At 43.5% G+C, this 27,709-nt stretch overlaps 1 protein-coding gene and 1 non-coding gene across 2 annotated transcripts; one reads left to right on the forward strand and one right to left on the reverse strand.

Moving 5' to 3' along the window:
* The first annotated feature begins 3,795 nt into the window (after positions 1-3,795).
* LOC103385410 (adenylate cyclase type 6) lies at positions 3,796-27,398 on the forward strand. The gene is made up of 23 exons (XM_017036064.2): positions 3,796-4,038; positions 4,173-5,112; positions 17,832-17,981; positions 18,647-18,768; positions 20,151-20,262; positions 20,485-20,612; positions 20,694-20,852; positions 21,003-21,144; positions 21,263-21,391; positions 21,484-21,512; positions 21,592-21,739; positions 21,840-21,937; positions 22,474-22,561; positions 22,641-22,757; positions 23,414-23,572; positions 23,673-23,848; positions 24,199-24,225; positions 24,679-24,708; positions 24,872-25,004; positions 25,080-25,343; positions 25,585-25,789; positions 25,868-25,992; positions 26,661-27,398. Exons 1-23 carry the CDS (start codon positions 4,019-4,021, stop codon positions 26,787-26,789), a joined length of 3,630 nt encoding a protein of 1,209 aa, XP_016891553.1. The 5' UTR covers positions 3,796-4,018; the 3' UTR covers positions 26,790-27,398.
* On the reverse strand, positions 10,471-10,543 carry trnat-ugu (transfer RNA threonine (anticodon UGU)). The gene has a single exon. It is a non-coding gene; the product is annotated as a tRNA-Thr (tRNA).
* Positions 27,399-27,709: the final 311 nt, after the last annotated feature.

The raw sequence follows: 27,709 nt of genomic DNA on the forward strand, positions 1-27,709 counted from the left end.
ATAGCAACAACAACAGTTTATACTACACTAAAAAAAAAGTAAAGAAAAAAAAGTAGAAAGAATAACGGAATACTAGATACTAATGTGAAAAAAAGTGAAATGGATCAGTTGTTCCTTAATTATGGTGCGACTACCACTTGGGCACTCGGGCTCCCTCTAGCCGTGTTCCAGGGGATTATAAAGAACAAACATGGGGATATGTCGTTTAGTGGGTGTGACCTGATCTTTTCAGTTGCATTTGGTGTAAACACAACTGTTGTTACCAATTCTTCGTGAGCTCATCAGCAACTTCCTATGTGAAGAATTTGGGGAAAGAGCATGCAAGAGTATTTTAAAAACAAAACAAAAGTTAAATGTTTATTTAACCTAGTTCTAATAAATATATTTTAAAAATCTGATTATATTTTATTACCTATTTTAATACATGGGGGAAAGATATGGGCACTGTATATTCAATCATTTCACATTCAGTTTACTTCTTGATGCACAGTAATGACTAAAATACACCATCTCTATGAAGCTAAATCGTGAGTTATGCTTTTATACTTTTTCTTGCCATTTTTCAATATTAATAATTCCATCATTGTCACAATTTAAATCTCTTCGGCAGTTACGTCAATCTCTTTTGACTCAGGCCAAGTATCTAACCTGAATACACATGCTGGGCATTGAAATTAGGTATTTTAGGCCTTAGGTAATTTAGTGAAACGTACACTTTCCTGTAGTGTGTGTTAATAACAGCATGTTTATCAACTCTATGTGACTGTAGATAAGTGGCTGTCATTCTCCCAATTGATTAAAATGCGTTAAAAATATATCTATTTAATTTCATTTCAAAAATTTATTTCCGTAATTCAAAAAGTCCCTGCAGTACCTCCGCGGACCTCATGAGGTCGCGAGCCCTCTTTCGAAAACGTCTAGTAAAGGCCCTGTAAAACATCAAACCGATATTCATCGCATAGTTGAATGTGGTGTTTTATTTTGAAAAACCAGAAAGCGGAAGTTTGTTGTTCGGCTTTCCCTCCTCGTTCTTTACTGTGGTGCTTGAAGCCGCGATAGGGTCAGGGGGAGGAGAGGCAAGGGAGTGGAGAGAGAGAAGACGACAGAAGGAGATCCACCACAGCGGGTGACTAATGTGAGAGCAACATCCTCGACCGGCCACGGACACTAAATGCTGCTCCACCCTGACGTAGCCAACTACGACGACAGCGTCCGCTCCGATCATCTGCTGCTGCCGCCGCCGACAGTCCTGTCGTGGAACCCAGCGAGGAGGAGATGGTCAGGATGAGTCCGTCTCTCTCTCTCTCTCTCTCTCCCTCACTCTGTCTATATCCATGTAAAGTACCGCTCTCTCTATCTGCTTCACACACACACACGCACGCACGCGCACAACAATAAATAGGTTATGTGTCACACAGCGCCTGCTCTGCCACTTGTCTGTCAGTACACGATTTATTCCGGAGTGAATGACAGAGCTGGAGACAGTTTGCTGCACGGCCTTCTCTCTCTCCCACACACGCACACAGACACACACTGTAATGATACATGGTCAGTAGCCCATACCCGCGTGAGGTCCAGATAAAGAGGATGGGCTGCATCCCATGTGTCCCGCGACATGACTGTGGATGATGTTGAACACGGGCTGCATTCAGGTCGCATCTGATGCTCATCCTCACTGACATCAAGACACCAAGCGCACACACCCGTGCACGCGCGCATATTTGTATACATACATACATGTATATTTTGCAAGTACTACATATAAATACAGGGAGAATCCCACATGTGGAAGCCCACACTCACAGGAAACGTCGGTCGTCAGGGACTTTTTTTTTTGTAATTCCTGCGTCCTTTGAGCTGCTGCTGATGCTGAGGAATGTGAAGCTCTGACATGTTTACATGTGTGTTTGTTTCACACACTAATTCTGCGTGACGTTGCTTCGCTGTTGTCAGACTGCGTGTGTGTGTGTGTGTAAATAAACACACGGATGAGTCCACACACACACACACACATGACAAACAGAGTGGAGTTGAGCCAACCGACCAGCGGATTCTCCGTCTCTGCTACGGCTGGTACACAGGCCACGGTGTTATGTAAGAAGAAGCCTATGCTGTTTGAATGCGGGGCCTCGCGAACGCGCACGCGCCTGCGCGGCCTGCATATGCATGTGCATGACATTTGCACAGCGGATCCTCGTTATTATGGTCATCAGCACCATCATCATCATCATCATCATCATCATCATCGTCATCCTGAGCAGAAAAATAAAGACAGCGACTTCTCACGGTGGTGCACGTACATTAGATGAATAATCGATTTTTTTTTTGGTGACTGTAGCTAATGGTTGATAAGCCATGGAAAGAGAGAGAGAGAGAGAGAGATCAGTGAGACTGTAGCCTCGGCGGATGGTTCTACAACATGTTCTGGAAATGGCTGTAACAGTGTAACAGTGTAACAGTGTTACAGCGGTGTCCGGTGTGAAATGTCCCTGAAGAACAGTCACAGTCACCCCCGCTTTTCCTCTCTTTCCTTCCCCTCCGCCTTCCCATCGCCTCCGTCCTTTTCCCCCCGGTTGCTGCTGGTTGTAGACGCTGTACAAATGTGCAAATGTAACAGCGACTCTGCCAGCGTTCACGCGGGGTTAAAGCGCTAAGTCGACCTTGTGCATGAGTGGGGGACGCAGCCGGGGGAGGCAGAGGCAGAGGTGGAGGTGCTGGGCTGCTCTCCTTGAATGTGCTCCAACCGCTGCCAGCTGGGCGGAGGAGGAGGAGGAGGAGGAGGAGGAGGAGGGACGGATACGTGCCATTCAGGCCATGCGGGCAGGCGTGAGATAGCGACCGAGTGCTATTTTAGTGGCAACAACCCCAGAACAGTTCTGCGCTGAAAATGCCGGTGGAGGCGGCGTCTGTCCTGCTGCGGCAGCAGACACGCGGCTGCTGTGTTGCGTTTTTTTTTTTTTTTGCGTGTCTCTCGGCTCCGCGTGGAGCTCAGGGCGTCAGGAGGCCGTCGGCTGGATCAGCCGGTGACATCAGGCGGCTGTGGCCGTGGAGGTGGAAAAGCAGAGAATACCGGGGTGAAAGGGAGGAAGTCTGGGAACTTTTTGACTGGATTATTATTAAATATCACTTTCTTCAAACATGTGTTTCTTCAACCCACAGTTTCACGTCACTTCAGTAAATCAGGGGGGTCTCATATCCAGAAGGTCAGCGGTTCAATTCCCGCTGGTGACTGATGATGTATTGAGACCTTGTTAATTTTTTTTTTACTTCAGTTTATGAAATTATTATAAAAAACAATCATGATAATACATAGCTTTAAAGACAGGGGGCGCTGGACTAATGATCTTGAACTGCGCCTCTAGTTTAGCCATGACCGTTATGTTTCAACAGCCAATAGATGAAGCAGACTACAAGGTACGGTGACGTGATGATGTCGTGGTAATTTGAACTATTTTCGTTCAATAGATAAGATTTAGGAATTGATCGAGAAATTTCGATTTTTTTTTTTTATTTTTCTTTTCTTTTCCAAAGACGTTCTCTGATGTAAACACCAGTGAAGAAGAGAGCAGACTGAAACAAGGAGGAGACGGAGAAAATGTTTTTAAATCTGTCTGAGAGGTTTCTAACTCCCCCTCTTATTACCACACGGTCAACTTTTTTATTCTTCAGTGATTTGTCTCATATCACCTAAACTGGTCCCACTAGTGTTAAGAAGTTGTCACAGCAGCAGGGCACTGCTGTGGTTTTTTTGTTTTGTTTTGTTCCTAAACTGTTCTCTGTGTCCTTCTCTCCCAGACCCAGCAGAGGTGGTGGACGAAGGCCAGGAGCTGAAGACTCTTCTCATTAACTCTGGCTCAAACATCTGGAGCTGTGAGGAGACCGGCGACCGTCTTGACCCAGCCAGTCACTGCCGCCCTGCAGTGCTACTGTGTGGCCTCTCCACAGCCCGCCTCACGTCTTCAACACTTACTTCAGGAGAATAAATGTGTGAACCGGCTGCAAGGAAAAGGTCTGGGACATGTACCAGAACCCCAACAGGTAGGAGCAGCGGAGAGGAGACGGACTCATAAATAACACTGAGTCTTTCCACAGACCTGAGTCCAGAGCTGATGTCAGCTGACGTCGGTGCGTGGCCTTCTTCTTCTCAGCTGACAGTTTGTCTGCTTCCACAGAATGTCCTGGTTCAGTGGTTTCCTAGTTGCCAGAGTAGATGACCGAAAGACCGCCTGGGGGGAGCGAAATGGCAAGAAGTCCAAACGGAAGGGAGGCTCATCTCTCTGCAACCCGCGTTACATGAGCTGCCTGCGGGATCCAGATGCTATGGAGCCCCCCTGTGGAGCCCCCCTCCATCAGCACCACCGTGGAGGGGTGGCAGGGGCCGTGGGCGGCGGAGGCAACTTTGGCGTGCGTTGTGGTTGGCAGGAGGATCACTACGGCAAAAGAGGAGGAACTTCTGGGGAAGGCGTCGGCCTGAAGTCGGTCGCTCTGGGCTTCGAGGACGGCGAGCTGAAGGGGAGGAAAGGCGGGTGCAAAGGAGGGAGCGGGGACGTAGCCAACGAGGGTCCCAACGGCGGAGCAGGGGTGGTAACGGCTGCAGACTGCTGGCTGAGGGTGGTACGGGTTTTCCAGTCCAAAAAATTCCAGTCCCGGAAACTGGAGCGCCTGTACCAGCGTTACTTCTTTCGGCTGAACCAGAGCTCCCTCACGATGCTCATGGGGGTGCTGGTGTTGGTGTGCGGCATCATGCTGACCTTCCACTGTGTCCACGCTGCTCCTCACGTGGCCTACTCCTCGGCGCTCTCCGTGGCCATGGCCCTGTTCCTGGCTCTCATGGTGATCTGCAACCGCAACGGCTTCCACCAGGACTACATGTGGATGGTCAGCTACCTGGTGATCGGGGTCCTGGTGTCGGTGCAGGTGTTTGGAGTGATTATGGTGGCGCCGAGGAGCGCCTCCGAGGGCATATGGTGGTCCGTGTTCTTCATCTACATCATCTACACGCTGCTGCCCGTGAGGATGAGGGCGGCGGTGCTGAGTGGAGCCGTGCTGTCCGTCATCCACGTGGTCACCACGTGGCAGATCAACCAGGAAGACGAGTTCCTCTGGAAACAGGTGAGGACGCCTTTAGATTTTCTCACGTGGTCTTCTGTCCTGCTGATATTTTCACATTTTAGTTTCTCATTTCTTATCGACAAATACAGCAAGATGTTTTTCAAACATTTTCAAAGTGTATTAGTAGTTGTAGTCTGCACTGTGAAAACCATCCCCTTCCCCTACAGTAGTTAGATATAAGATTACCATAATACACCAAAATAAAGAAACCCAGTCTCAATTTTTTTTTCGCACACTTTCCTTATATTTAGGTGAATTCAAACTGTTGATGGGTGACAGAACCAGCAGCTAACACCACGGCTACACACTTTGACCTGTGTGTTACCTGTGTGTTACCTGTGTGTTACCTGTGTGTTACCTGTGTGTTACCTGTGTGTTACCTGTGTGTTACCTGTGTGTTACCTGTGTGTTACCTGTGTGTTACCTGTGTGTTACCTGTGTGTTACCTGTGTGTTACCTGTGCTGATGTCATGTTGTCATTACCTGTTATGTAATAACTGATATTATGTAACTCCGTCACAGACTGTCACTCAGAGTTCAGTGTGGAGCCTGAGTCTAATGTCTCCTCCAAACGTAGTTCCTGTCAGACAGGTCAAACAGAGTTAGCTTCTTGCTAACGTTGTTAGTGCCGTGCACAGACTGTATGAACTAGGTCACCATCTCTCGGTTTCATTTAAAGGCCACATATTATGCATATTATTTGACTTCCTGTCAACTTCCTGTTTCCTCAATCTTTGTTTTTTTTTTGTTCCATGGTCAAATCACCAAAACCACCATGAGTTGATTGTCAGAAAACGGTACTAAAAGTCATTTGGGTTTGGACTTGTTTGTCTGCCTTACTTTAAATGTATATTTATCACGGCGCTTATTGTGGCTCTGGGTGTGCGTGTGCGTGTGCGTGTGTGTGCAATGCCAAGGACCAAGGGGCTCGCTGAAGGTCAGTGGGCTACGTGAGCCGCCTTTGGCCCGACTGCCTCCTCTGTGTGTGTGTGTGTGTGTGTGTGTGTTGTTGTTGTTGTTTGACAGTGGGAGAATACCATGATATAAAGCAGTATCACTCAGGTCTCTGTGCTCTCACACAAGGGACGCTTTGTACTTTTCCTCAAGGGTGGGGTGATGGACCAACATGGCCGAAGGGGGGGGGAGTTGGTGGGGTGGGGGGGTGCTGGTCGGCACATCATGTTGGCTGCGAAAGCTGCTTTTACAGAATCGGCTTCAGGTAAAAAAAAAAAAAGTTAGAATGAGAAGACTGTTGAAATAAAATAAAAACAAAAAGAGTGAGGACGTACGTGTGGGACGGGAGCGGAGAGCGTCCTCACAGCCGCTCCGTCCTCAGTCTCAGAACAACTTTTTTTTATTATTATTAATTTTTTTTTTGTTGAAAACCAAGCAGAGGTCTTGTTTCAGGATTCGTGGGAACCGCGTACTTTCACGCGTGTTGTACCAGAGGACAATCCATCACAGGCTGCAGCATTGTTTGCCATCATTTGGTGAATGGATGTCATGAGATAGCCGCGGCCCAGCGATGCTGTGTATTCCTAAGGTCGTCTGTGTGCAGTGTGACACAGTAAAACTGCATCATCAATCACGGCCTCATGCTCGCGTCGGAGCATTTCCTTTTTCTCTAGTAACTCATTAACCCTTTGTGAGTTTCCAGTTGATGATTACTGATTACATGAGCTGTGATGTAAACGAGCAGCGCCCCTTATTTTTTTATGGCTACCTGAATGTAGGCGATTATTAAAAAAAGTAAACTATTATTGCTGATCAGGACACATTTGGGCAGAATGACACTGACCCAGTGATTTACAGAAAAATATTTTTTTGTGAGCGTTGATTCCTCTGGATTAGACCTACCCTGGGAGTAAGAATTTTAATTTGACAAACGTAAATATTAGTCATGTCAGAAGGATCAAATCTAACTTGAAATTTGTGATTGGTCCAGTGTCAAACTTGAATGTGCTACGTAGTCGTAGTGCTCATCTGTGTCGCAGTGTTTTTGTGGAATTCTTTATTTCTTAAAACTTAAAACATTGAGTGACCAGACACTGTTAATAAGTTATGGACTGATGTTTTATATCAAGGCAGCTGTAGCGTCTTCTTTCATATATTTTTCATATATTTGTAGTATTTTTTTTCTTCTTAGGTTTCTTCTTGGTCGACAGCTGCTGCCTTCTCTTCTGCTTTCTCAGAATCACATTTGGAACTGGTTAAAACTGGTTGGTCCGGCCCATTATTAGTGAACCATCGATAATGACAATAATTGAAGTATTGCGCAATAGAGCTGTAAGCAGGCTGAGCTACATGTCAGGAGTCTAATTGCACATGGACATATATATATAAATACATTTGTATTTCGTTGTAGCTAATATTAGCTCTGGTATCTGGACTAGCACTGTTGTAGCTAATGTTAACTCTGGCGTCTGCACCACCGTTGTTGTAGCTAATGTTAGCTCTGGCGGCTGTACCATCATTGTTGTAGCTAATATTAGCTCTGGCGTCTGTACTAGGAATGTTGTAGCTAACGTCAGGAGCGTTGTATTCAATAGCGACACTAACTGACTGTCAGTATGTTTATCCTTTTGATCCGTCTGCCAGTGTCACTTATTCTCAGGCTCCTCAGCTGAAATCAATTAGCCCGACGTTCAGTACACAGTTGTGTGTGATCCACCCAGACGCCCTCCCTCCCTCCCTCCACCTCCCCCTCTCCCCCCTCCCCTCAAACTCTCACACCCACATACACATGCCATCCAATGCTTTGTTCTGGCTGACGCCTCTGCCCTTGAATGTTTGTTAGAATAGCTGTGGAGACACTGTAGCTGTTATTACGGTGGAGGAGCGTGGTGGCTCCAACGATCCTGAGAGTCTCAGAATACCACCATCATCGCTACGCCGAACCTCCAGTCCGGACAAATAACAACCGTAGTTGTGTGATTTGTACGTGTCACGTCCTGAAGGCCGATCACACACACACACACACACACTTATGTCTGTTCTTAGTCTTTGGTCTCCTCTCCGTCTCTGTTTGTTCTACGGCGTCCAACAATGACCAGCGTTGTTGTGTGGATGTGAGAGGTTAAAGCCTGGGTCCTAAAAATACCCAGCCTGTGGGGTTTCACACCGACGGTTGCGTCACATGGAACAGTCTTATCACAGCCTACGTCAACGCAACCAGCGCGTTTGTTTGTCCCGCTCAACGCTGCGTACGCTCACTGGTCCACACTCTCGCTCTCTTTTCTCCTCCATCCTTCATTCTTTCGCATTGCATGCTGGGAGTGGTTGTGTGTGTGTGTGTGTGTGTGTGCCGTCGGAGGCGTGGAGCATGTGGGATTGCTGAATTTCCAAACAGATTGTCTTGTTTGTAACGCTGTGGATTTTGCATATTCTTGGTGCGTGTGTGTGTGTGTGTGTGAGAGATCTGTGTTTTTGTTTCCATCAAAACATGCAAATCTGAACCAAGGTTAAACCAACGCACTGAATTCACACACACACGTGAGTGTAAAGGTGGTAGGATCCCTATAAATATATAATCTATTATCTGGTAAAAAAAAAATTATAACAAAATTAATTTAGCCTCAGTTTCTTTACCATCAAAGAACTGCAACAGGGGGCGCTATTACCCATTAGTGAAAGCAAAAAAACAAAAAAAAAACCCACCTTTAGCTGCCATACTGCCACCTACTGGGCTGGGTTGTGTGCATCAGTGTTGCCAGTGTGCCAGAGATAAGGAAACTGTGAAAGGTGTGGTTAAATATACATGGAAATTAATTAATTAATTACATGTCAAAGTCCCAGTGCGAATTATTAATGTGTACTGTAACGATATTAACAACTTCAGGCAGGAGTTAATGTTAATCTGGTCGTTAAAGAACGAGGAAACCTTCGTTAAAAAAAACCTTCGTGATATCAGACGGTTTGTTTGATATGAAGAGAAAAAAAAAGTTTTAAAAACTTGAACTTTTTAATTTTTTCGTGTGTTATCATCACAAATCATAGATCATGACAGGAAGTGGACGGTAACCTAGGGAAACACCCGAATAACTGTGTACTGTTATGATTGTGATGAGAAGTGGCTTAAAACACAGGCTGGTTTTTCTAACAGTTTGGTTGGACAGTAATTATGAATCTGACAGATAAAGAGATGCTGCTGCTGCTGCTGCTGCTGCTGCTGCTGCTGCAGTGATCAGCTGATGCTGCCCTGGTGTGGGAAAATAAAAAGTGTGAAACGTATACCAGATTACCATCTCTGTAACCAGACTAGACTCAGGTGATTTGAGGCTCGAGGAGCTTCGTTAAAACAAAGACTCTTTAACTCAGTGTGAAAATAATACAGTGTTTTTAGTTGGTAGTAGAGCAACAATATATATATATATATATTTGTATTGTATTTTATGTGTATATATATATATATGTCTATATATATGTGTATGTTTATATATATGTCTGGGTGTGCATATGTATATATGTATCAATATATATTTGTATATATGTATGTATATATTTACATATATGTATATATATATATATTTGTATTGTATTTTATGTGTATACATATGCATATTTGTATATATTTGTTTTTTATATATGTGTATATATGTATGTAAATATATTTACATATATGTATATATATATTTGTTTTTAATATATATATATACATGTATAAACATACATATATTAATATGTATATGCACACATGTATGCTGGTGGTAATAGCTTTTAACAAACACTAAATACATCTCAGTAGGAAGTATCGATCACATGAGCAGAATTCCACCTCCGTTGCCTGACGATCCACGTGGAGAAGTCACCGTGTGTGTGAGCGGAGGAAGTGTCAGGTAGTGGCAGCCGTCGGTGCCCGGCTACGGCTATAGAATGAGACGGGCCTGTGTGAGGAGAGGAGGCGACGAGGAGGTGAAAATCTGATATTCTCACCACACGCTCCTTCTCCACTGCTCTCTCCATAAATAATTTGTGTGTTTAACGCAGTAGCAGCATTTTAACGAGGATACCTGTCACATGTGCACCTGCTGCTGCCTGGAGTGAGAGAGAGAGGGGGAGGGAGAGAGAGGGAGGCCTATCAAGTCAGATTTGACTGCTGGGTTACTGGTGTCATACTGGTGTGATACTGGTCTTTCTTTTCTTCTGTTGACGTGCCATTGTTTTACTAGAACGTTCTTCAAACCATCAGTGAGTCTCAGTCCTCCTCCTGGTCCAGATGGATTGTTCACGACCGTAGACTGATGGTTGATCTTGATCTTGACTAATCATGAATTTGAAAATGAAAGTGAACGACTTGTTATTGTGACACAGCACACAAAAAAAACATGACTTCTACATTTTTAACCTTCCAGAAGTTTAAGGCCCCAGTGAGATTTGAACTCACGACCCCTGGTTTACAAGACCAGTGCTCTAACCCCTGAGCTATGGAGCCCTGTGGTAACAATCGTGATTAATCATGATTCATACTCACAACTAATTGCGATTAATTCTCAGTATTAATCATGTGATTTTTAAAATAAATATTTTACTCATCAGAGCGTTCTAGATTTGTCCTACTCTTGTACTTTGGCTACGGGTCAGTTCTGGCCGTTGACCACTAGGGGCCAACCGCTTAAATGTTAAAGTGAAATTCATTCCGTCTGCTCTGCCTCCACGTTGGGTGAAAGTAGCAGCGTCACTGAGGCGATGAAAAGAGATTTCACACTCCCAATAATCCCTACAGTCATACAGCGGTTCACGGTGTTGTTGTACATCGGCCACGTCTGTCAGGAGGACTGATCCCAGATCAGTTCATCACTTTGGGAAAAATGAGGGAAATAAAAAAAAAATGAAGAAAACAAAAAAAACAAAACGTTGCTATGTCTCTCTCCTCAACACTGTGCTCAGTGGTTGCTATGGAAACAAATACAACTCGAGCAGAGACCCACTTCAGTTTGGTAACTGTAGCTGGAAGAGAAAAAAAAATCAGGTCAAAATTGATTTCTGCGTTTTCTTTTTTTTTCTTCTCCCATCTGAGAAGCCGTAGCTACAGCGTCCGAGTTCCTACGGTCCAGACGTCACCGTGAACATACGTGACAGAAGGTTTATCTGTGGTCGGCCACGGTGACTGTGCATGTTTGGAGGTTTTTTAAAAAAAAAAAGATATTCTGTTCGATTATCTGTGCTGAGCAGTGAGAACAGGTGGAGCTGCACTCTTTATCTGCTCTGGTCATTTCAGATAAGTGTGTTTCAAACAGTGTGCAGACATAAGGCTCAGGCTGAGTACACAAACACAGCAGCTGGGTGGCATAACACACACACACACACACACACACACACACAGGTTTATGTGCTTTGTGAGCACTTTGACATAATGCATTCCCCAACCATAACATGAACTGTTACGACTGGATGACCGGTCTTAATCCTGACCCTAACTCTAATCTAATTCCTGATTTTAATCCCGACTCCAAACTAAATCTTCAACCTCAGTAAAAAACCCTCTCACTCAGCGAGGTCCTGCAAAATGTCCCCTCAAGTATAGCTTTACCAGGAGGTCACTGCTGTATGTGACAGGAACATGTGTCATGGATATATGTATAATGATGTAAATATGTGCAGCTCACAGGTGAAGACAAGAGGGACCCCTACTGGAGGGACTGTGTTTTGTGTTTTGTCCAGCCCTGTTATTGGGTTTCGTGTGTGAGCCTGATCTCTAACGTGGGTGTCCTAAAGATTTCCAGATGTTCCTCCTGTACTCCAGTTGGCCCAGTATCAAAAACAATATCCCATCAGTCACTGCTCCCTCCCTCCCTCCCTCTCTCCCTCTCTCTCTCTCTCTCTGGAGAGCAGGTCTTATAAATTTAGCAGCTCCCTCTGTGTAGACTTTGAGGGCAGTGCAGCTTAATGATTTATTTCTTGCCAGCAGGAAATGTTTTGTCAAATTTGTAAAGCAGCTCCAGATCTGTTCAGAACGGCGTAAACGTGGGAAAAAGTTAATTGATTTGTAGAGGAGTAAAAAAAAAATCAATACATTGAAATATCACGATATTTAATGTCATGATCCCGTATTAATCTCCTCTGTCAGAGGAGTTTGATTTTTTTCTCCCCAACTCCCAGTCCAATATTCCTGGTGTTGGTTCATGTTCTTGTTCTTTTCTTTCTTCTCTAGTGATTCCAAATGTAGATCCCTCTGTTCCAGTGTTAGGAACTGATGTTCAGATGGAACAGAGTCTCAGACTAGGATCACACTGGGACTACAGACACACTGGGGGGGAAACACCTCAATATCACACTATATCGCAATATATTGTACCCTTGCCCCTATATTGTGATATGAATTGTATCGTGATACGTATCGTATCGCCAGATTCTCGCCAATACCCAGCCCTGTTGATTAGCTGACCAATCACTGCAGTGACCACTTGGTGTCTGTAGTAAGAAAATAAAAGGCAAAGTGTGAAACTGTACCTGTAAATGTTTCACTGCGACACGCGTGTTAATTGGACGTCAGCCATCGCTATCGAACCGCCCGAGGTAAATACCCGTTCTTACATATTGAGCGTTAATTTACTACAACAACATGTCATTATATCGAGGTGATGAAAAACTTGTTTCACAAGGTGATAACGCCGACTTACATTCCCTGATAATTGGTGAACATTCCAGTGCTTAATTAAAATGGCTGAGGATGAGAAATGTCACAGAGTTCACACTGAACCGGGGAAAAAAAAATTACTTACATTTGGGAAAAAAGACATTAAAAAACAAGACAGATTTATTACGTCACATTATGGACCTTTGAACTTTGAGCTTTTTAACTTTACTTTATTTAGATCAGTATTTTTTTTATTTTTTTTTACTGCAGGTGAGTTAAAAACAAGTCACAAATACAATATGTTCCATTCGTGGTATGTCAGTATAATTGTCCTGTTAGACAAAGCTATGATTATCCTGCACCCACCCCCTCACCCCCTCACCCCCACCTGTCTCCTCAGCTTCACTTAAAGCCGTCTGAACCTGGGTGTTGGAGCGCGGGGCTTTGGAGGGAGGCTGTAGAATGTGGGTGATAGCTGCTAAACGAAGGCTGCGCTGCCATCTCTGGTAATTCACAGCCTTCCTGGGTGTGAGTCTGAGGCCAACATGAAGTAGAACCGTCAGAGGGGGGAGAGAGGGGGAGAGGGAGAGAGAGAGAGGGAAGGAGATGAGTGACTTTGTCAAAACTGAGCTCATGTTTACATTTAAATTAGACCAGGGATTTTAACATGTTAAATACTAATAGATACGCCTGGAAATAATCTGCATTTTAAAAAAATAAATAATTGGTTTGTTGCATTTAGAGAACTTTAGTTTGATCCTCATCTGTGTGGCCAAAATGAAGGTACTGGTGACTCAAATGGGCCTCGGGATATGACCCTGAGGGACACCTGTAGTCAGTGAGTTATTTATCAGACTAGAGTGACTCATTTACTGGCTCCTGTGTCACTCACCTGCCTGCCTACTGGTACATTTTTTTATTACACATTTTACTGCAGTCCTGGTGATTCACTCTTTTGTTTTCACCTGCTTCAAAGTGTGTCATTATTTTAACTTTTTTTTGTCTTGTTTTTTTTTTATCTGTGTAAGTAAATAAAGAGAGTAAATGACACCATGAATCACACCAGTGTTGACACATAAATAGTTCCCCTCCATATCGACCCCTGCTGGTCAGAGTGAATAGATGAAGTGATGCGTTGACAATAGGCCGTGAATAGTGTCTGTCCCACTGGTCTGTGGTTCTCTGCAGCTCTCTCAATCACATGCTAACCTTCCTGTGAGCGCTGGGCGTCAGCTGAGTGTCGTGGAGTGGGGTGGAGTGGAGTGGGGTGCTGGATGGAACTGATGAAAAGGTGTGTGTGTGTGAACTAATTAAAGCTGGTGTGACGGAGTTGTAAACATATGGTTCCGCTTGCCGTACGAAAAATCTTAATTTGCCGTTTTATTTTATTGTTTTGAATTTCATCATTAACATTTTTTTTATTTATTTTGTATTTCAGAGCGAGGCGTGTGTGTGTGTTGCTACAAAAAGAACTGCGTTTGTTTTCAATTTTTAAAGCCATAAATAAAAGGTGACGTGATGACGATGATTTTACCAGTATTACAAACAGAGTTCGCTGCCGCTACACTGATACCTGTCCATTCCAAGTTCCATTAGAAAAAAATTTGGACTCCCATCGGTCGGAGCGTCTGCACAAGTGAAGGTCAATGAAACCTAAGAATTTTCTTTTTCCAAGAACTGTTAAAATCACCACTCAGATTACGAAAATAAAGTTGTGCATGATGCATTCGCACTATCTATCTCAATAGGTGTGATTATTAAAAATTAATAATGAATGGGAATGGACCTTAAAAGGGTGTTTACAAACTGTGTGTCCCAGCACCTGGAAGACCTGTTTTGATTTTAAAAGGAACTGAGTATTCTGCTGCAGATTTGAGCACAATTCATCTGACAAGAAAAAAAAAAGGATCTGGCATCAAATGAAAGTTGACAGAAGCTTTAGTGTACAGACTTCACGTGTTTGACTGTGACATCTGCTGCCGCTCCCCTCTCACAGTCAGCATAAAGACTGACAGGGCAGGTCAAATGGTAAAGCTCATTTGAAAAATGTCCGTCAGCACACAGGAGCGTGAGGCTAAACATTCAGCTTGACTGTACTGCCATAGCTAATACTAGTCACTGGATACAGAAGCTACAGTAAAGTACTGCAGTATTGTTCACGAGGACCACATGTGTCAAAATCAGGCCCGGGGGCCAAATCTGGCCCGCGGTGTAATTATATTTGGCCCGCGAGATCATATCAAATGTGTACTACAGTTGACCCACCAGTATGATGGCCCTGTGTATGGGTTAGGGTTTGTAGTATTAGTGGAGTATGTGCTATGTTATATCACAGTATTTAGTTTAGTTTTGTTGTTGTTGTTGTTGTTGTTGTTGTTGTTGTTGTTGTTGTTGTTGTTGTTGTTGTTGTTGGTCTGCTGTGGATTGGAGTTTGACGCCCGTGGGTACAGGTGACCTGGGCAGTGGTGGTTTCCGTCCACCGTGTGGCAGCGTGACAGTGTGCACAGGTAGCAGGCAGAGCAGAGCAGAGCAGAGCAGAGCTGTTGTTCAAACACAGGAGCTGCCTGTGTACTCAGTAAACCTACTAGCCCTTAGCCTCTTGACAAAAGCAATTAGTTTGATCCTGTGAGGCCCAGACACGGAGAGTGTGTCACACCAGAAAGTCGACTGTTAAATTCCTGGAGCGGCCGAGCTCCGAGTGAAAAAAACAAAACACACAACAACAATAAAGACAGAACCATCAGACAGACAGGAAGACGGACGGACGGACGGACAGCAGACGTTCACCTGCAGACACACAGTCTTCAGGTTTCACTTTTGTCTCGTGGCTATTTCTGCTTGAACAGTAATGTAAACAGAGCTGAGCTGTGAGCCATCTGCCTAATGTCACTGTGGTCTTTATCTGTCTGCCCCGCTCCACTCACAATTAGACTCCGCCTCCTCTGGTTCTTCTTCTGTGGTCTTTTTTTTTTTTTTTTAAACTTCATTCTGCTTTTGACTCTTTACTATTTTTGTTTTTTACTTTCCCTCCATCATCTGTCAATCATCTGTCAATCATCTCATCCCTAAAGCTGCAGTTTGGTTTTGCAAGATTGATTTATTATTTATTAATTCCCAGCACATTTCTCCGTCCCCGTGGGTAACTGGCACCAAATCTGTGAAATCTGACGACCTCAAGTGCGAGTAGAACCGATTGGACCCAAAACCTCAGTGGCAGACGGTGGTGTTCTGTGCCACCCTGTGGTGTGACTTGATTTCGACCCAATTGCAAACACGTGTTTCCAACAGCCAGTGGAAAAGAGAGAGAACGAGAGAGAAAGAGAGAGAGAGAGAGACAGGAAGTAGGATAGACTAGACTGGGGTAGAGAGAGCATCAAAACAACCACCAGGGAGAGAGTGAGGAAACCTGGACTACATGTATTTATATATATGTATGTATATAGATATACATATATATAAATACAGTATATGTACATATATGATATATATGATATAGCATCAATAATAATATCAATACACCGTATTAGTAATAACAATAATATCACATAATTATAATTGTATAACATATGAATATAATTCAATATTAACAGCAGTTCATAATATCAGCAAAATAATCGTAAACTCTTCGCCCTCTCGACTGCCCTTTGGGGAAAAAATAACAATTTCTAGATTTAAAATCTGTCTCTGTTCTCTGTTTGGTCACATCCATTTATTTTCTTTCCACCGTGCTGTATATTCAAGTGATATCACATTAGAGCTGGAGGTCAAGAGGGCTGGGGGGGGAAGGGGGTGAGGGGGTGGTCTTGTCTTGCTGTTATTATCAGCCCGGCTGTGATTGGCAGAGCACCAAACATATCAACGCTGGGCTGATGCTGTACTCGACCCTGAGTTTTCGCCACAACAACATGGAGGAGGTGACGACAATCAGCAGCTCCAGGTTCTGTTGTTCAGACTTTGGTCCTCGCTCCACCACACTGGAGTAAGAGTACACGAAGAGTACACCGTACTTCACTGTACTCACTGTCTTTGAAGTACAGTACACTGCACCTGCATTAGTGCTGTGTCGTCAGAGTTCAGCTCCTGGACCGACGTCCTGAAGCCGGTCGGAACGCCGTAACGTGAGCAGGTGTCTCGCTCGGTGAGGGAGCGCCAAAAGTTCAAGGTCGCCATCTTTTGGTCCCTCATCCTGATAGGATTTCATTGTTTGTGATGTCACTGATGTGGAGCGTGTCCACGATGGCAGCGATGGGAAAAAAAGAAAATATGTGGAGCATGCCCACGATGGCAGTGAAAGAAAAAAAAGTTCAGTATTTTGTCACGGGGTAAAGATAAAACTGAGGGGCGTGGCTCGTGGAAAGGTCAGTGAAGAAGAACTGCTCCAGTGGGATTTTTCAGGTTTTCTTTAGTTAAAATAATTTAAACATTATTGATTCTATTCTTGGGAAATTCTTGTGTTACCAACAGAGCTGCTGCCACGGACTGCCCCCTGGAGGCGGCCAGGAGAATCACACCCTAAGACTTAAAGTTTTCAAATTGAAATTGAAGTTTCATCATTTTTCTTGAAGACCAACGTCCAAACACATTTGACCGTTTTTTTATTACTTTGTTCCCAAAACAATCCCGACCACATGTCCTTTCATGAAAATAAGAATTTCACACGTTTCCAGGAAGACTTTCCTTTCCTTGAGGCTTTGTTGTTATTTTCCAACTTTTGGCCTCACAGGTTTCTACATCCTTTCCAAATTTTCAAAGCAAAGGCGGCCTGGAGACTTCAAAGACCAGGTGTGACGCTCGTCCACACAGTTCTATAACTCATCCCACTTGGGAAAAACACTGTACACTGGAGGGTTTTTTTTTGGACAGGATGAAGTGATGCAGCCTAACAGTTATCAGTTGGTCCGTGGTCAGTCGTTTCCTGTCAGAGGAAGTGTGTCCGTGCACGTCTTCTGAAAGTATAGATTAGACACAAATAAAGCCCGTTTCCTCCTGGTCTTCCTGTAAAATATACAAGTGGGATGCGTTATGAACCTGGAAGGAAGTCACCAGAATAATGTACAATTCTAACAGCACTTCCTGCTCAGACGAATAAGAGCCCGTTCCTGCAGGAATCTCTGTGTTGACCACCCCCCCTCCTGTGTTTCAGGTGAGCGCTAACGTCCTGATCTTCCTCTGCACCAACATCATTGGGATCTGTACCCACTACCCTGCAGAGGTCTCCCAGAGACAGGCCTTCCAGGAGACCAGGGGCTACATACAGGCCAGACTGCACCTGCAGAGGGAGAATCAACAACAGGTAATGTCACACACACACACTTGTTTTTGTGTTTTGTCAGCACATTTCTTTGACCTTATCCTAAGTTTGATCATTACAAATGTCTGTGAGGCAGCCAGTGGTTTGACGATTGCTGGTTTGATTCCCGTCTTGGGTCTCAAACACATGCGCTTGTGTTTGTCTATGTATTCATTCTTCTGCAACTCTTGATAAATCTATATAGATATATAATTATACTTCATCCAATCCAAGCTGTGAAATTACAGTTATATTAACTGATAATATTCATTCAAACTCAGAAACAAATGTTGAACCTCAAAATTCCCTCTCAGTTTGTAGGGACCTGCAAAATGTCCCCACAAGTAAGTTAAACCAGGAGCACACACACAGTCAAAATGTGGCTGTAGGTGGCAGTAAGTGTCTGCATGAATGTGTAAATAAATAACCAGCACCTACAGGTCAGGATGGAGAACTGTCCAAAACTGTCCTCACGAGAATAGCTCAACCAGGAACACACACACACACAGATGTTTTTTGTTTTTTTTGTTCTTTTTAGGACTTTGCGTTGATTCCCAGAAATAAAATAAATATATAAAATATCAATAAAATAAATTCAAATGAATCTTGAACAGACATTGACACCTTTCAATTTTTCTTCCTTTTTTCCCCCCTCCTGTCTTTTTCAGGAACGTCTGTTGCTGTCAGTGTTACCAAGGCATGTTGCCATGGAGATGAAGGCTGACATCAATGCCAAGAAGGAAGACATGATGTTTCATAAGATCTATATCCAGAAACATGACAATGTCAGGTCAGCCAGGACACTGGGCCTCACGACTGTGATCATGTCAAGATATTTATCACCTCAAACACAGAACACAGGGTTCATTTCATTCCATTTTTTTAAGCAGCATTTTATCTGTGATAGTCATTTCATTCCATTTATATTCTATATTCTATATTCTATATATCTATTATTAATATATCTATTTATTTATTTATATTTTCTCCTCGTGCTGAATTTTCTTTATTGTAATTTTAAAACTTACTTTGCAACTTAAAATTTAAAAACCTCATAACATTACATTTTATTTTGCTTCACTGGTCTTTCACTGGTATTTTCAATTTCAGTGAAATTGAAAATACAATCCACTGAAGTAAACTCCGTTAAAGTTTCTTTTTTTTTTGTTCTCGTTGTTAGTCATTATGAACTCAATCCCATGAGTCACAGCGTCGTTCGACATCTGCTGCTCGTGATCACCTTCCACCTACATCCTCGCAAATATTTGAGTTGTTTTATAATTGGACAAACAATGTGAAAAAGTGAGCTGCACAAACATCAGGGACAAATACTCTCCACAGTCATTCTGATTGGATCCTGGGCTGACCACGCCCACTGACCACGCCCACTGACTGATCAGCTGACAACAGTCACTTTAACCTGAGTTTTAACCAGCTTTACATCCAAATTAATTATATTTTTCTAAATTATTTACATTTGTCCTACTGATAATTATGTAAAAAAAAACTTAAATACTGTAATTTAAATATATTTTATATTGTTTATATGGAAACTAAAATATATTTTTCTGGTAGGTTTCGTTCTGGTTCCTGCAGACAAACAAAATAACAAACAAACCATAAAAAAAAAAAAAAGACACCCACATATATTTGTGTGTATTCGTGCAGTACAGCAGAGGGTTGGCTAATTAGCATTAGTGAGGGAATACTTAATCATCAGCAGCCAAGATCAGATAATCCCCAAAGATGGAGAGCTGCAGCACACTTTCAATTACAGCACTGGGCAAACGTGACACAAGGACACACACACACACACACACACACACATTCAGATCTACCCTACAAGGAGACATCGAGGTCAAACACATCAGCCGACAGTGAAACTCGGAGACTGAATCTCCGCAGACGTAAATGTAAAAATCTGGGGCTAATCTGACGCAGCGATCAGACAGGAGTCGGAGTTTTCCTGCAGATGACGTGAACACTCGCTGGTTCAATGAACTGTTTACACAACAAACTTTTTTTTTATGGCATGAAAATGTCGTCCATTCTCTGTCAGCGAATCACAGGAAACACTTCTGAAACACTGTTGCTCACTTCCTCCTGAGGAAGGTTGTAAAATCTTTTACTTTACCTTCTTTTTTTCTCTCTCTCTCTCTCTTCCGTCCACAGTATTCTGTTTGCAGACATCGAGGGCTTCACCAGTCTGGCGTCTCAGTGCACGGCTCAGGAGCTGGTCATGACGCTCAATGAACTCTTCGCCCGGTTTGACAAGCTGGCCTCAGTAAGAACTCACGGCCATCGTGTTGAAAAACAGTTGAAGTTTGTCGTAAAGACCAGACCTCATTTGGTTTTGGATAAAATTTTGTTTAGGCTTAAATAAAGGTCACGTGTCAGTGTGAACAGACCGGGGGCCCCCGAGGCCCTGGGCCATGTTTGGCACTTTGTCCGCCCCTGTGTGGCCTGTCAGTTCATTTGTGTTTTTTTCTTCTTCTCTGTTTTCAAGGAAAACCACTGTTTACGTATTAAGATTTTGGGGGATTGTTACTATTGTGTTTCGGGCCTGCCTGAACCCCGGGCTGACCACGCCCACTGCTGCGTGGAGATGGGTGTGGACATGATAGAGGCCATCTCGTGAGTACACGTGACGTTTGTTCTGGAGAGTTTTCAAACCTCTGTCCGCCTGATGACAACGATCCTCATGTTTGTTTACAGGTTGGTGCGTGAGGTCACAGGGGTCAACGTCAACATGCGTGTGGGCATTCACAGTGGGCGCGTGCACTGCGGCGTGCTGGGACTCAGGAAATGGCAGTTTGATGTGTGGTCAAACGATGTCACGCTGGCCAATCACATGGAGGCAGGAGGCAAAGCAGGGTGAGAGAAAGAAGAAAGAAGTAAATTTCCCTTTTCTACCACAAGGGGGCAGGATCTGTTATGCAAGACGGACAGAAAAGCTGCATGTGATGTTAGCGTCGTAGATTACCTTATTTATTTTTTGTTCTGTTTTTTTTTTCTCCTCTGCAGACGGATCCACATCACAAAGGCCACACTGCAGTATCTTAACGGCGACTACGAAGTGGAGCCTGGTTTTGGGGGTGAGAGGAACGCCTATCTCAAGGAGAACAGCATTGAGACCTTCCTGGTCCTTGGATGCAGCCAGAAGCGGGTCAGTAAAAAAAAAAAAAACAAACCCCAAAGCTGTTTGGTCAAGGTTCAGAAATAGATGAAAATTCCCATGATGTCGTGATGAAAATAACCGCCTGAATATTTGTCCCTGGGAGCAGAAGGAGGAGAAGGCCATGATGGCCAAGATGCAGAGGACGAGAACTAACTCTAACGAGGGGCTCGTGGCACGCTGGGTCCCTGACAGGACCTTCTCCAGGACCAAAGACTCCAAAGTCTTCAGGCAGATGGTGAGACTCATGATCAACAGACTCTTCCAACCTGGAAGAACCTGGAAGAACCTGTAGACCCGTTGTTAACGTCTTGATTCTTTCTTGTCCAGGGGATTGATGAGACGTCCAGTAAAGACAAGTGAGTACTCACTCTTAGAGTTTGTAAAAAAACATGAGGAGAACCTGCTTCTGACTTCATCTTCTCCTGGTCTTCACAGCCGTTGTGTTCAAGAGGCCTTAAATCCAGAGGACGAGGTGGACGAATTTCTCGGTCGAGCCATCGATGCTCGTAGCATTGACCAGCTGAGGAAAGATCACGTCAAGAAGTTCCTGCTCACGTTCCAGACCCCCAGCCTGGAGAAGAAGGTTCTAGTAAAAGTCCATGAGCGACTTCCTCACAGAAGCTTTCCTTTTGGTCCAGCTCCTCCTAAAACTCCTCCTCTTCCCTTTGTTATTCCTGTGATAGTATTCCAAGAAGGTGGACGATCGTTTTGGAGGCTACGTCGCTTGCACTCTGCTGGTATTCTGCTTCATTTCCTTCATACAGATCGTCGTCTTTCCTCAGTGAGTATTCAGACATTTCACAAGTATCCTGGTAAAGTTCATACACATATGTATGAAATATTATATATATTATATTACATATATTTATGTATATTTATATGTATGTATATATGTATGTATATAAATATAAGTATATATTTATACTTATATATTTGCATATACACATATATAAATATACATATATATGTGTGAATATATGAATATATAAATATATTTATATATTTATATATTTGCATATACATATATGTATGTGTGAATACATAAATATGTGTATCTATTTATATATGTGTATTAATATATTCACACATACTCTATAATTATAAAGTATATGTACATACAGTATATACTTATATAAACATATACTGTATATGTAGCACGTGTATGTAGCTTTTCGTACAGTTAGGTTAAAGCTAAAAATAAAAATACTGTTTATTTTTTTACCCGCCTTATTGTTGTCACTTTTTTACACCAACCTCTATGGATGAAACTGAATTGAGTCACTAAGTCACATGACGACTCACTCCTTTTCACTGCAGCACTCCAGTCATGCTGGGAATCTACGTCACCATCTTCTTCATCCTGGCCAACATCCTGTTCATCTGTGCCATTTACTCCTGCATTAAGGTAAGACCGTGGTCGTCGTCTTCTCCTCGAGTCGCTGTGTCACGTGGGCTGCAACCCATTTGTCCCCGCTGTCCTGTAGGTCTTCCCAGGTCCGATGCAGACCGTGTCGAAGAAGATCGTCCAGTCACGCACCAACAGCACTCTGGTGGGGGTGTTCACCATCGTCCTCGTCTTCATCTCTGCTTTTGTTAACATGGTACGAGAGCAGTAAGGCACCGCAAACGCACACACGTACAATGTTATTGTTATTAAAAAAAAAAAAAACACCCAGCACCAGGTGAAGTGGACCATGGTTCGGACATGAGAATATTGTTTAATTTACCAGAAGCTTGACTGAATTTTGACAGTCGAGCTTAAGTAATCACCGTGATGCTAATGACTAAGGAGGAAGTGATGACTAATCGTGATTAATTACGATCATGAGTACCCGCACACACGTACAATGTTATTGTTATTAAAAAAAAAAACACCCAACAACTTATATATTGAAATATATAATTTCACATATTTGTTATTTTCACACTGACAACCGCTAGAGGGCACTGGTGCTACTTATACTCCGGAGAAATTTATAGTCCATAAAATAAAATTAAAAGTTGTTCTTGTTTGACATTTTCCCCCTGGGAATTAATATTTTTTTGGGATTCTGATTCTGATTTTGATATTTTTTATTTTTATTTTTTTTTTATTATTTCTGTGTAGACCAGTATCAAATAAACCAGAGCCTTTTACTGGTCTGGGATCAGTGGTTAAAGACACGTAAAAAACCTGAAATAATTGAATGTACATAAACAATACAAATACTGAAGTACTGAAGCAGCGTGTACGTGTGTGTATGTTGTACTACTGTAGTTTTCCTGCGACACTACGAGCCTGGCGGCCTGCGTGGCGTCGCATCTGAACACCTCAGCCGCTCTGGTGACGCCGTGTCTAATCCGCAGCTTGAATGTGTCCATAGAGGGCGGTCTTGAGATCTGCCCCAGCCACGGCCCCTCCTGCCCCTTCCCAGAGGTAAGTAGGTTGCAGGTTCTGCGTCGGTGACATCTGTGTTCTGTGCCCTGCGGAGCTGTGTTGTGTTGATGAACGCCCCCTCCTCTCTCTCCGATGTCAGTATTTCAGCTACAGCGTGCTGCTGACGCTGCTAGCCTGCTCGGTGTTCCTGCAGATCAGCAGCATCGGGAAGCTGGCCCTCATGCTGCTCATTCAGCTCATCTTTCTACTGCTGGTGGAGTGGCCACAAGTAGCACTTTTCGACAACGCCGACCTCTTCGTCACCTCTAATGCCATGTAAGTGACACGGACGGAAGCAGTTTCTCTGGTCCAACGTTAAACTGTGGGAAAAACTTCATGTTTCCACGGCTCTGATTACAGCACTTTTTAAATGTTTTTTTTATGATGATGTAACGTATTTTCTGGACTATGAGTTGCACATTTTTTCATTCCTTTGACTATGTTTGCGACTTATACTCAGGTGCGATTTATATATTAAAATATATAAATTTGCATTCACATTGACAGCCACTAGAGGTCACTGGTGCGACTTATGGTCTGGAAAATACAGTAGAATCCCAGCTTCTGTGTCCGTCTCCAGATGAATGTTCCATTTTTCTAATGTCAGTTGTTGGTTTCATTTGCAGTGATTTGAACGAAACTAGAACTCACTGGTAAGTCATTTCAGTTAAATCCTTTATACAGAATACTTGGAAAATATTTGTATCCCAGTACTACTGTTATTGGTACCACTGATTATTATTACTGTATTAGTATTAGTAGTATTAGTACTAGTATTATTATTAGACTACAACTGGGACCATTCCATTCAGTACTAATTCGAACCACACACACCTTCACACACTGCTGCCTGGCTCAGTGGCTCCGACTCTTGTTATGTTAATATTCTGGGAGTATCACTTTAGACCCATCACTTTTTTTAAGCCCTTCATTTATACACACCTGCACCTCACTGTTTGTACCACAAGAGGGAGTCCAAGGTCCACCAGTGGTCCGTTTACAGTAGTTTATATTAGAGTAGATTACTGATTACAGACTGAGGAGATTGTTGAGGACAAATGATGTTCCTTTGATCTAAAGAGAGATTTTATTTTTTTTATTTTTAGGTCCAGTTTTAATGACACCGCCATCCAGTGGTAAGATCACAGTCATTCTCTTCCTCCATCCTTTCTTAATAAAAAAAATATTATAAATTTAAGGGAAATGTGTTTCAGCTCAACTTTATCAATGCAATAACATGATAATAAATTATAATGTATCATTTTTTTCAGTTAAAAATATAAATCTGTCCACTTGCAGCCCACTAGTCGTGACCAAAGTGTCTCTGAGGGTCATGACCCCGGTCATTCTCACCGTCTTTGTCCTGGCACTGTACCTGCACGCCCAGCAGGTGGAGTCCACTGCTCGCCTGGACTTCCTGTGGAAGTTACAGGTACATACCACATCACACCACAGAGGGGCGATATTTGACCTGAATCTCAGTATTGAACATTATTCTCCTTCTCAGGCCACAGAGGAGAAGGAGGAGATGGAGGAGCTGCAAGCCTACAACCGTCGACTTCTCCACAACATCCTGCCTAAAGACGTGGCCGCTCACTTCCTGGCTCGTGAGCGGCGTAACGACGAGCTCTACTACCAGTCCTGTGAGTGCGTGGCCGTCATGTTCGCCTCCATCAGCAACTTCTCTGAGTTCTACGTGGAGTTGGAGGCCAACAACGAGGGAGTGGAATGTCTCCGTCTGCTCAACGAGATCATCGCTGACTTCGATGAGGTAAAGTTGAAGAGGGTTAGGGTTAGAGATTTTCTTTAAATAGAATCGTTTCGCTGCAGTACAGTGTTTCAACGAGCTTCTTTTACTCACAGCAGATACTTGACCTCGGGGTCCGTTTAGTTGAACACAACATTTATACTGTGGTAGACAGCTGTCGTAGACCACTGTAGTAGACTGCTGTCGTAGACCACATTCAGAATCAGATCCAGTTTCACTACACTTTGCCTCTTCCCGGCCTCAGATCATCAGCGAAGAGAAGTACAGGCAGCTGGAGAAGATCAAGACCATCGGTTCCACCTACATGGCGGCCTCAGGTCTCAACGATTCCACCTACGACAAAGAGGGTCGCAGCCATATCACAGCGCTGGCCGATTACGCCATGAGACTGAGGGAGCAGATGAAGTACATCAACGAGCATTCGTTCAACAACTTTCAGATGAAGATCGGTAATGGAAGTAGCGTGAGGAGACGATGAAGCGCTGTGTTTGAGATGTTGTCATTAAAGTGTGGACTTCCTCCCCCAGGTCTGAACATTGGGCCTGTGGTAGCGGGGGTCATCGGGGCACGGAAGCCTCAGTACGACATCTGGGGAAACACGGTCAACGTGGCCAGTCGGATGGACAGCACGGGTCTGCCGGACCACATACAGGTGAGACGGGGGGATGGTTTCAGTCAAAGTCAGAGGCAATGTCTCTGTCATTGGTGTGGAACCAGGGTTCACCTCCTGGGCAAGTTCAAATCTCTGTTAGGGTGGTTGGTACCTTCCAGTGGACTCACCACCTGCAGGAAGGTTTAGGGGGGTTGGTACGGTGCAATGTGATGTGGGTGGAGACTGCTGCCCCTGCGACCCGGTAACGGATAAGCGGATGAAAATGGATGGACGGAAATTTTTTCTAAAAATTTTTTTTAAATCTTTTTTTCTTAACATTTTTCAAAAAAAAAATTGTTTCTAAAATTTTTGAAAAAAAATTTTTTGTTTTTGGTAAATCTTTTTTTCTTAACATTTTTCAAAAAAAAAATTGTTTCTAAAATTTTTGAAAAAAATTTTTTGAAAAGTTTTTGGAAAAAAAATTTTTTTCTAAAATTTTTTTTTTTTGAAAAATTTTTTTTTGAAACAATGCAATGTGATGTGGGTGGCGACTGCTGCCCCTGGGACCCGGTAACGGATAGGCGGATGAAAATGGATGGATGGATGTTCACACTGACCGCCACTAAAGGGCACTCTAGCTTGTTGGTGGGGCGACTTATAGTCTGTAAAATACGGTACTTGGATCTACATTTCTTCTGCTCTGAACTCTCCTCCTCCTGTGTTGACAGGTGACCGCCGACCTCTGCCGGGTGCTCGCGGGCAAAGGCTACGTACTCGAGTGTCGCGGCGTCGTCAAAGTCAAAGGTAAAGGGGAAATGACGACCTACTTTCTGAACGACGGACCACCCAACAGTTAGCAGCCACGGCCGCAGCAGCAGATTCTGGGAGGTTCCTCCCTCCTTCCCTCCCTCCCTCCCTCCTCCCCCCCGGGGGCTGGTCGGAGAACACCCCTGAGTGAGGACTCACGGTGGGAGGCAGTGGCTGAACAGCAGAAATGCCATCACTTGAATCCCAGGCAAATGAAACGAACCTTTGAAGACTTTAGAAAATGAAAGAGAGGAAGATGTTGTGGTTGTGGCTCAGGTGCAGGTTGAAGGACGTGTTTCCCTCATGTCTAGCCTCTCCCTCAGGCTTCTTGAAAGATGCAAAGTCTGTTTGTTTGAAAACAATGCCTTTTAGCCTGTGTCAAAGAAGATTATTGCTGTACATAAGGCTATTCTTTTATTTTGACCTTTGTGGGATGTTTTTTTTTTTTTTTTCCACATGATTATGAAGAGGTACTCATATTTCCTTTACGGATTAACTATTTATTTTGAACTCGATGTTTTGTGCAAAAGGTCCTTTATGAAAAAGTGTGAACACATACGTGCACAAATATCCAGTTAATTACACGTTTATAAGTGTGTATGTACATGCATATTTGTGTGTGTATGAATATATGTATAAACAGAGGAGGAGTATATTGACCAAAGACTAATGTATTTACTAAAAGCAAGTGGAGTGGATCTGTTTGATTGGTCCTGAGTCCAGTCAGCAGTGACTTCAGACTCTTTTATATTCGGCAGCAGGCCTGGATTTTGGGATTTTCATTTGGTTTGTTTTTTTCCCTGCCCAATCGCTGCATCGTTATTTAAAAAACGCAGACGTGTGAAATGATTTCTATTGGCTGTCAGTCAAACAGCTGGATATTAGCTCTGAACTCACCCCGTGAAACCACAAGGTATTACTACGTCATGTGACCGATGGGGTTAGGCAGCAGCAGTCAGACTTTTGATTC

This window comes from Cynoglossus semilaevis, chromosome 10, assembly GCF_000523025.1.
Source record: "Cynoglossus semilaevis isolate Cse_v1.0 chromosome 10, Cse_v1.0, whole genome shotgun sequence".
Lineage (NCBI taxonomy): Eukaryota > Metazoa > Chordata > Actinopteri > Pleuronectiformes > Cynoglossidae > Cynoglossus > Cynoglossus semilaevis.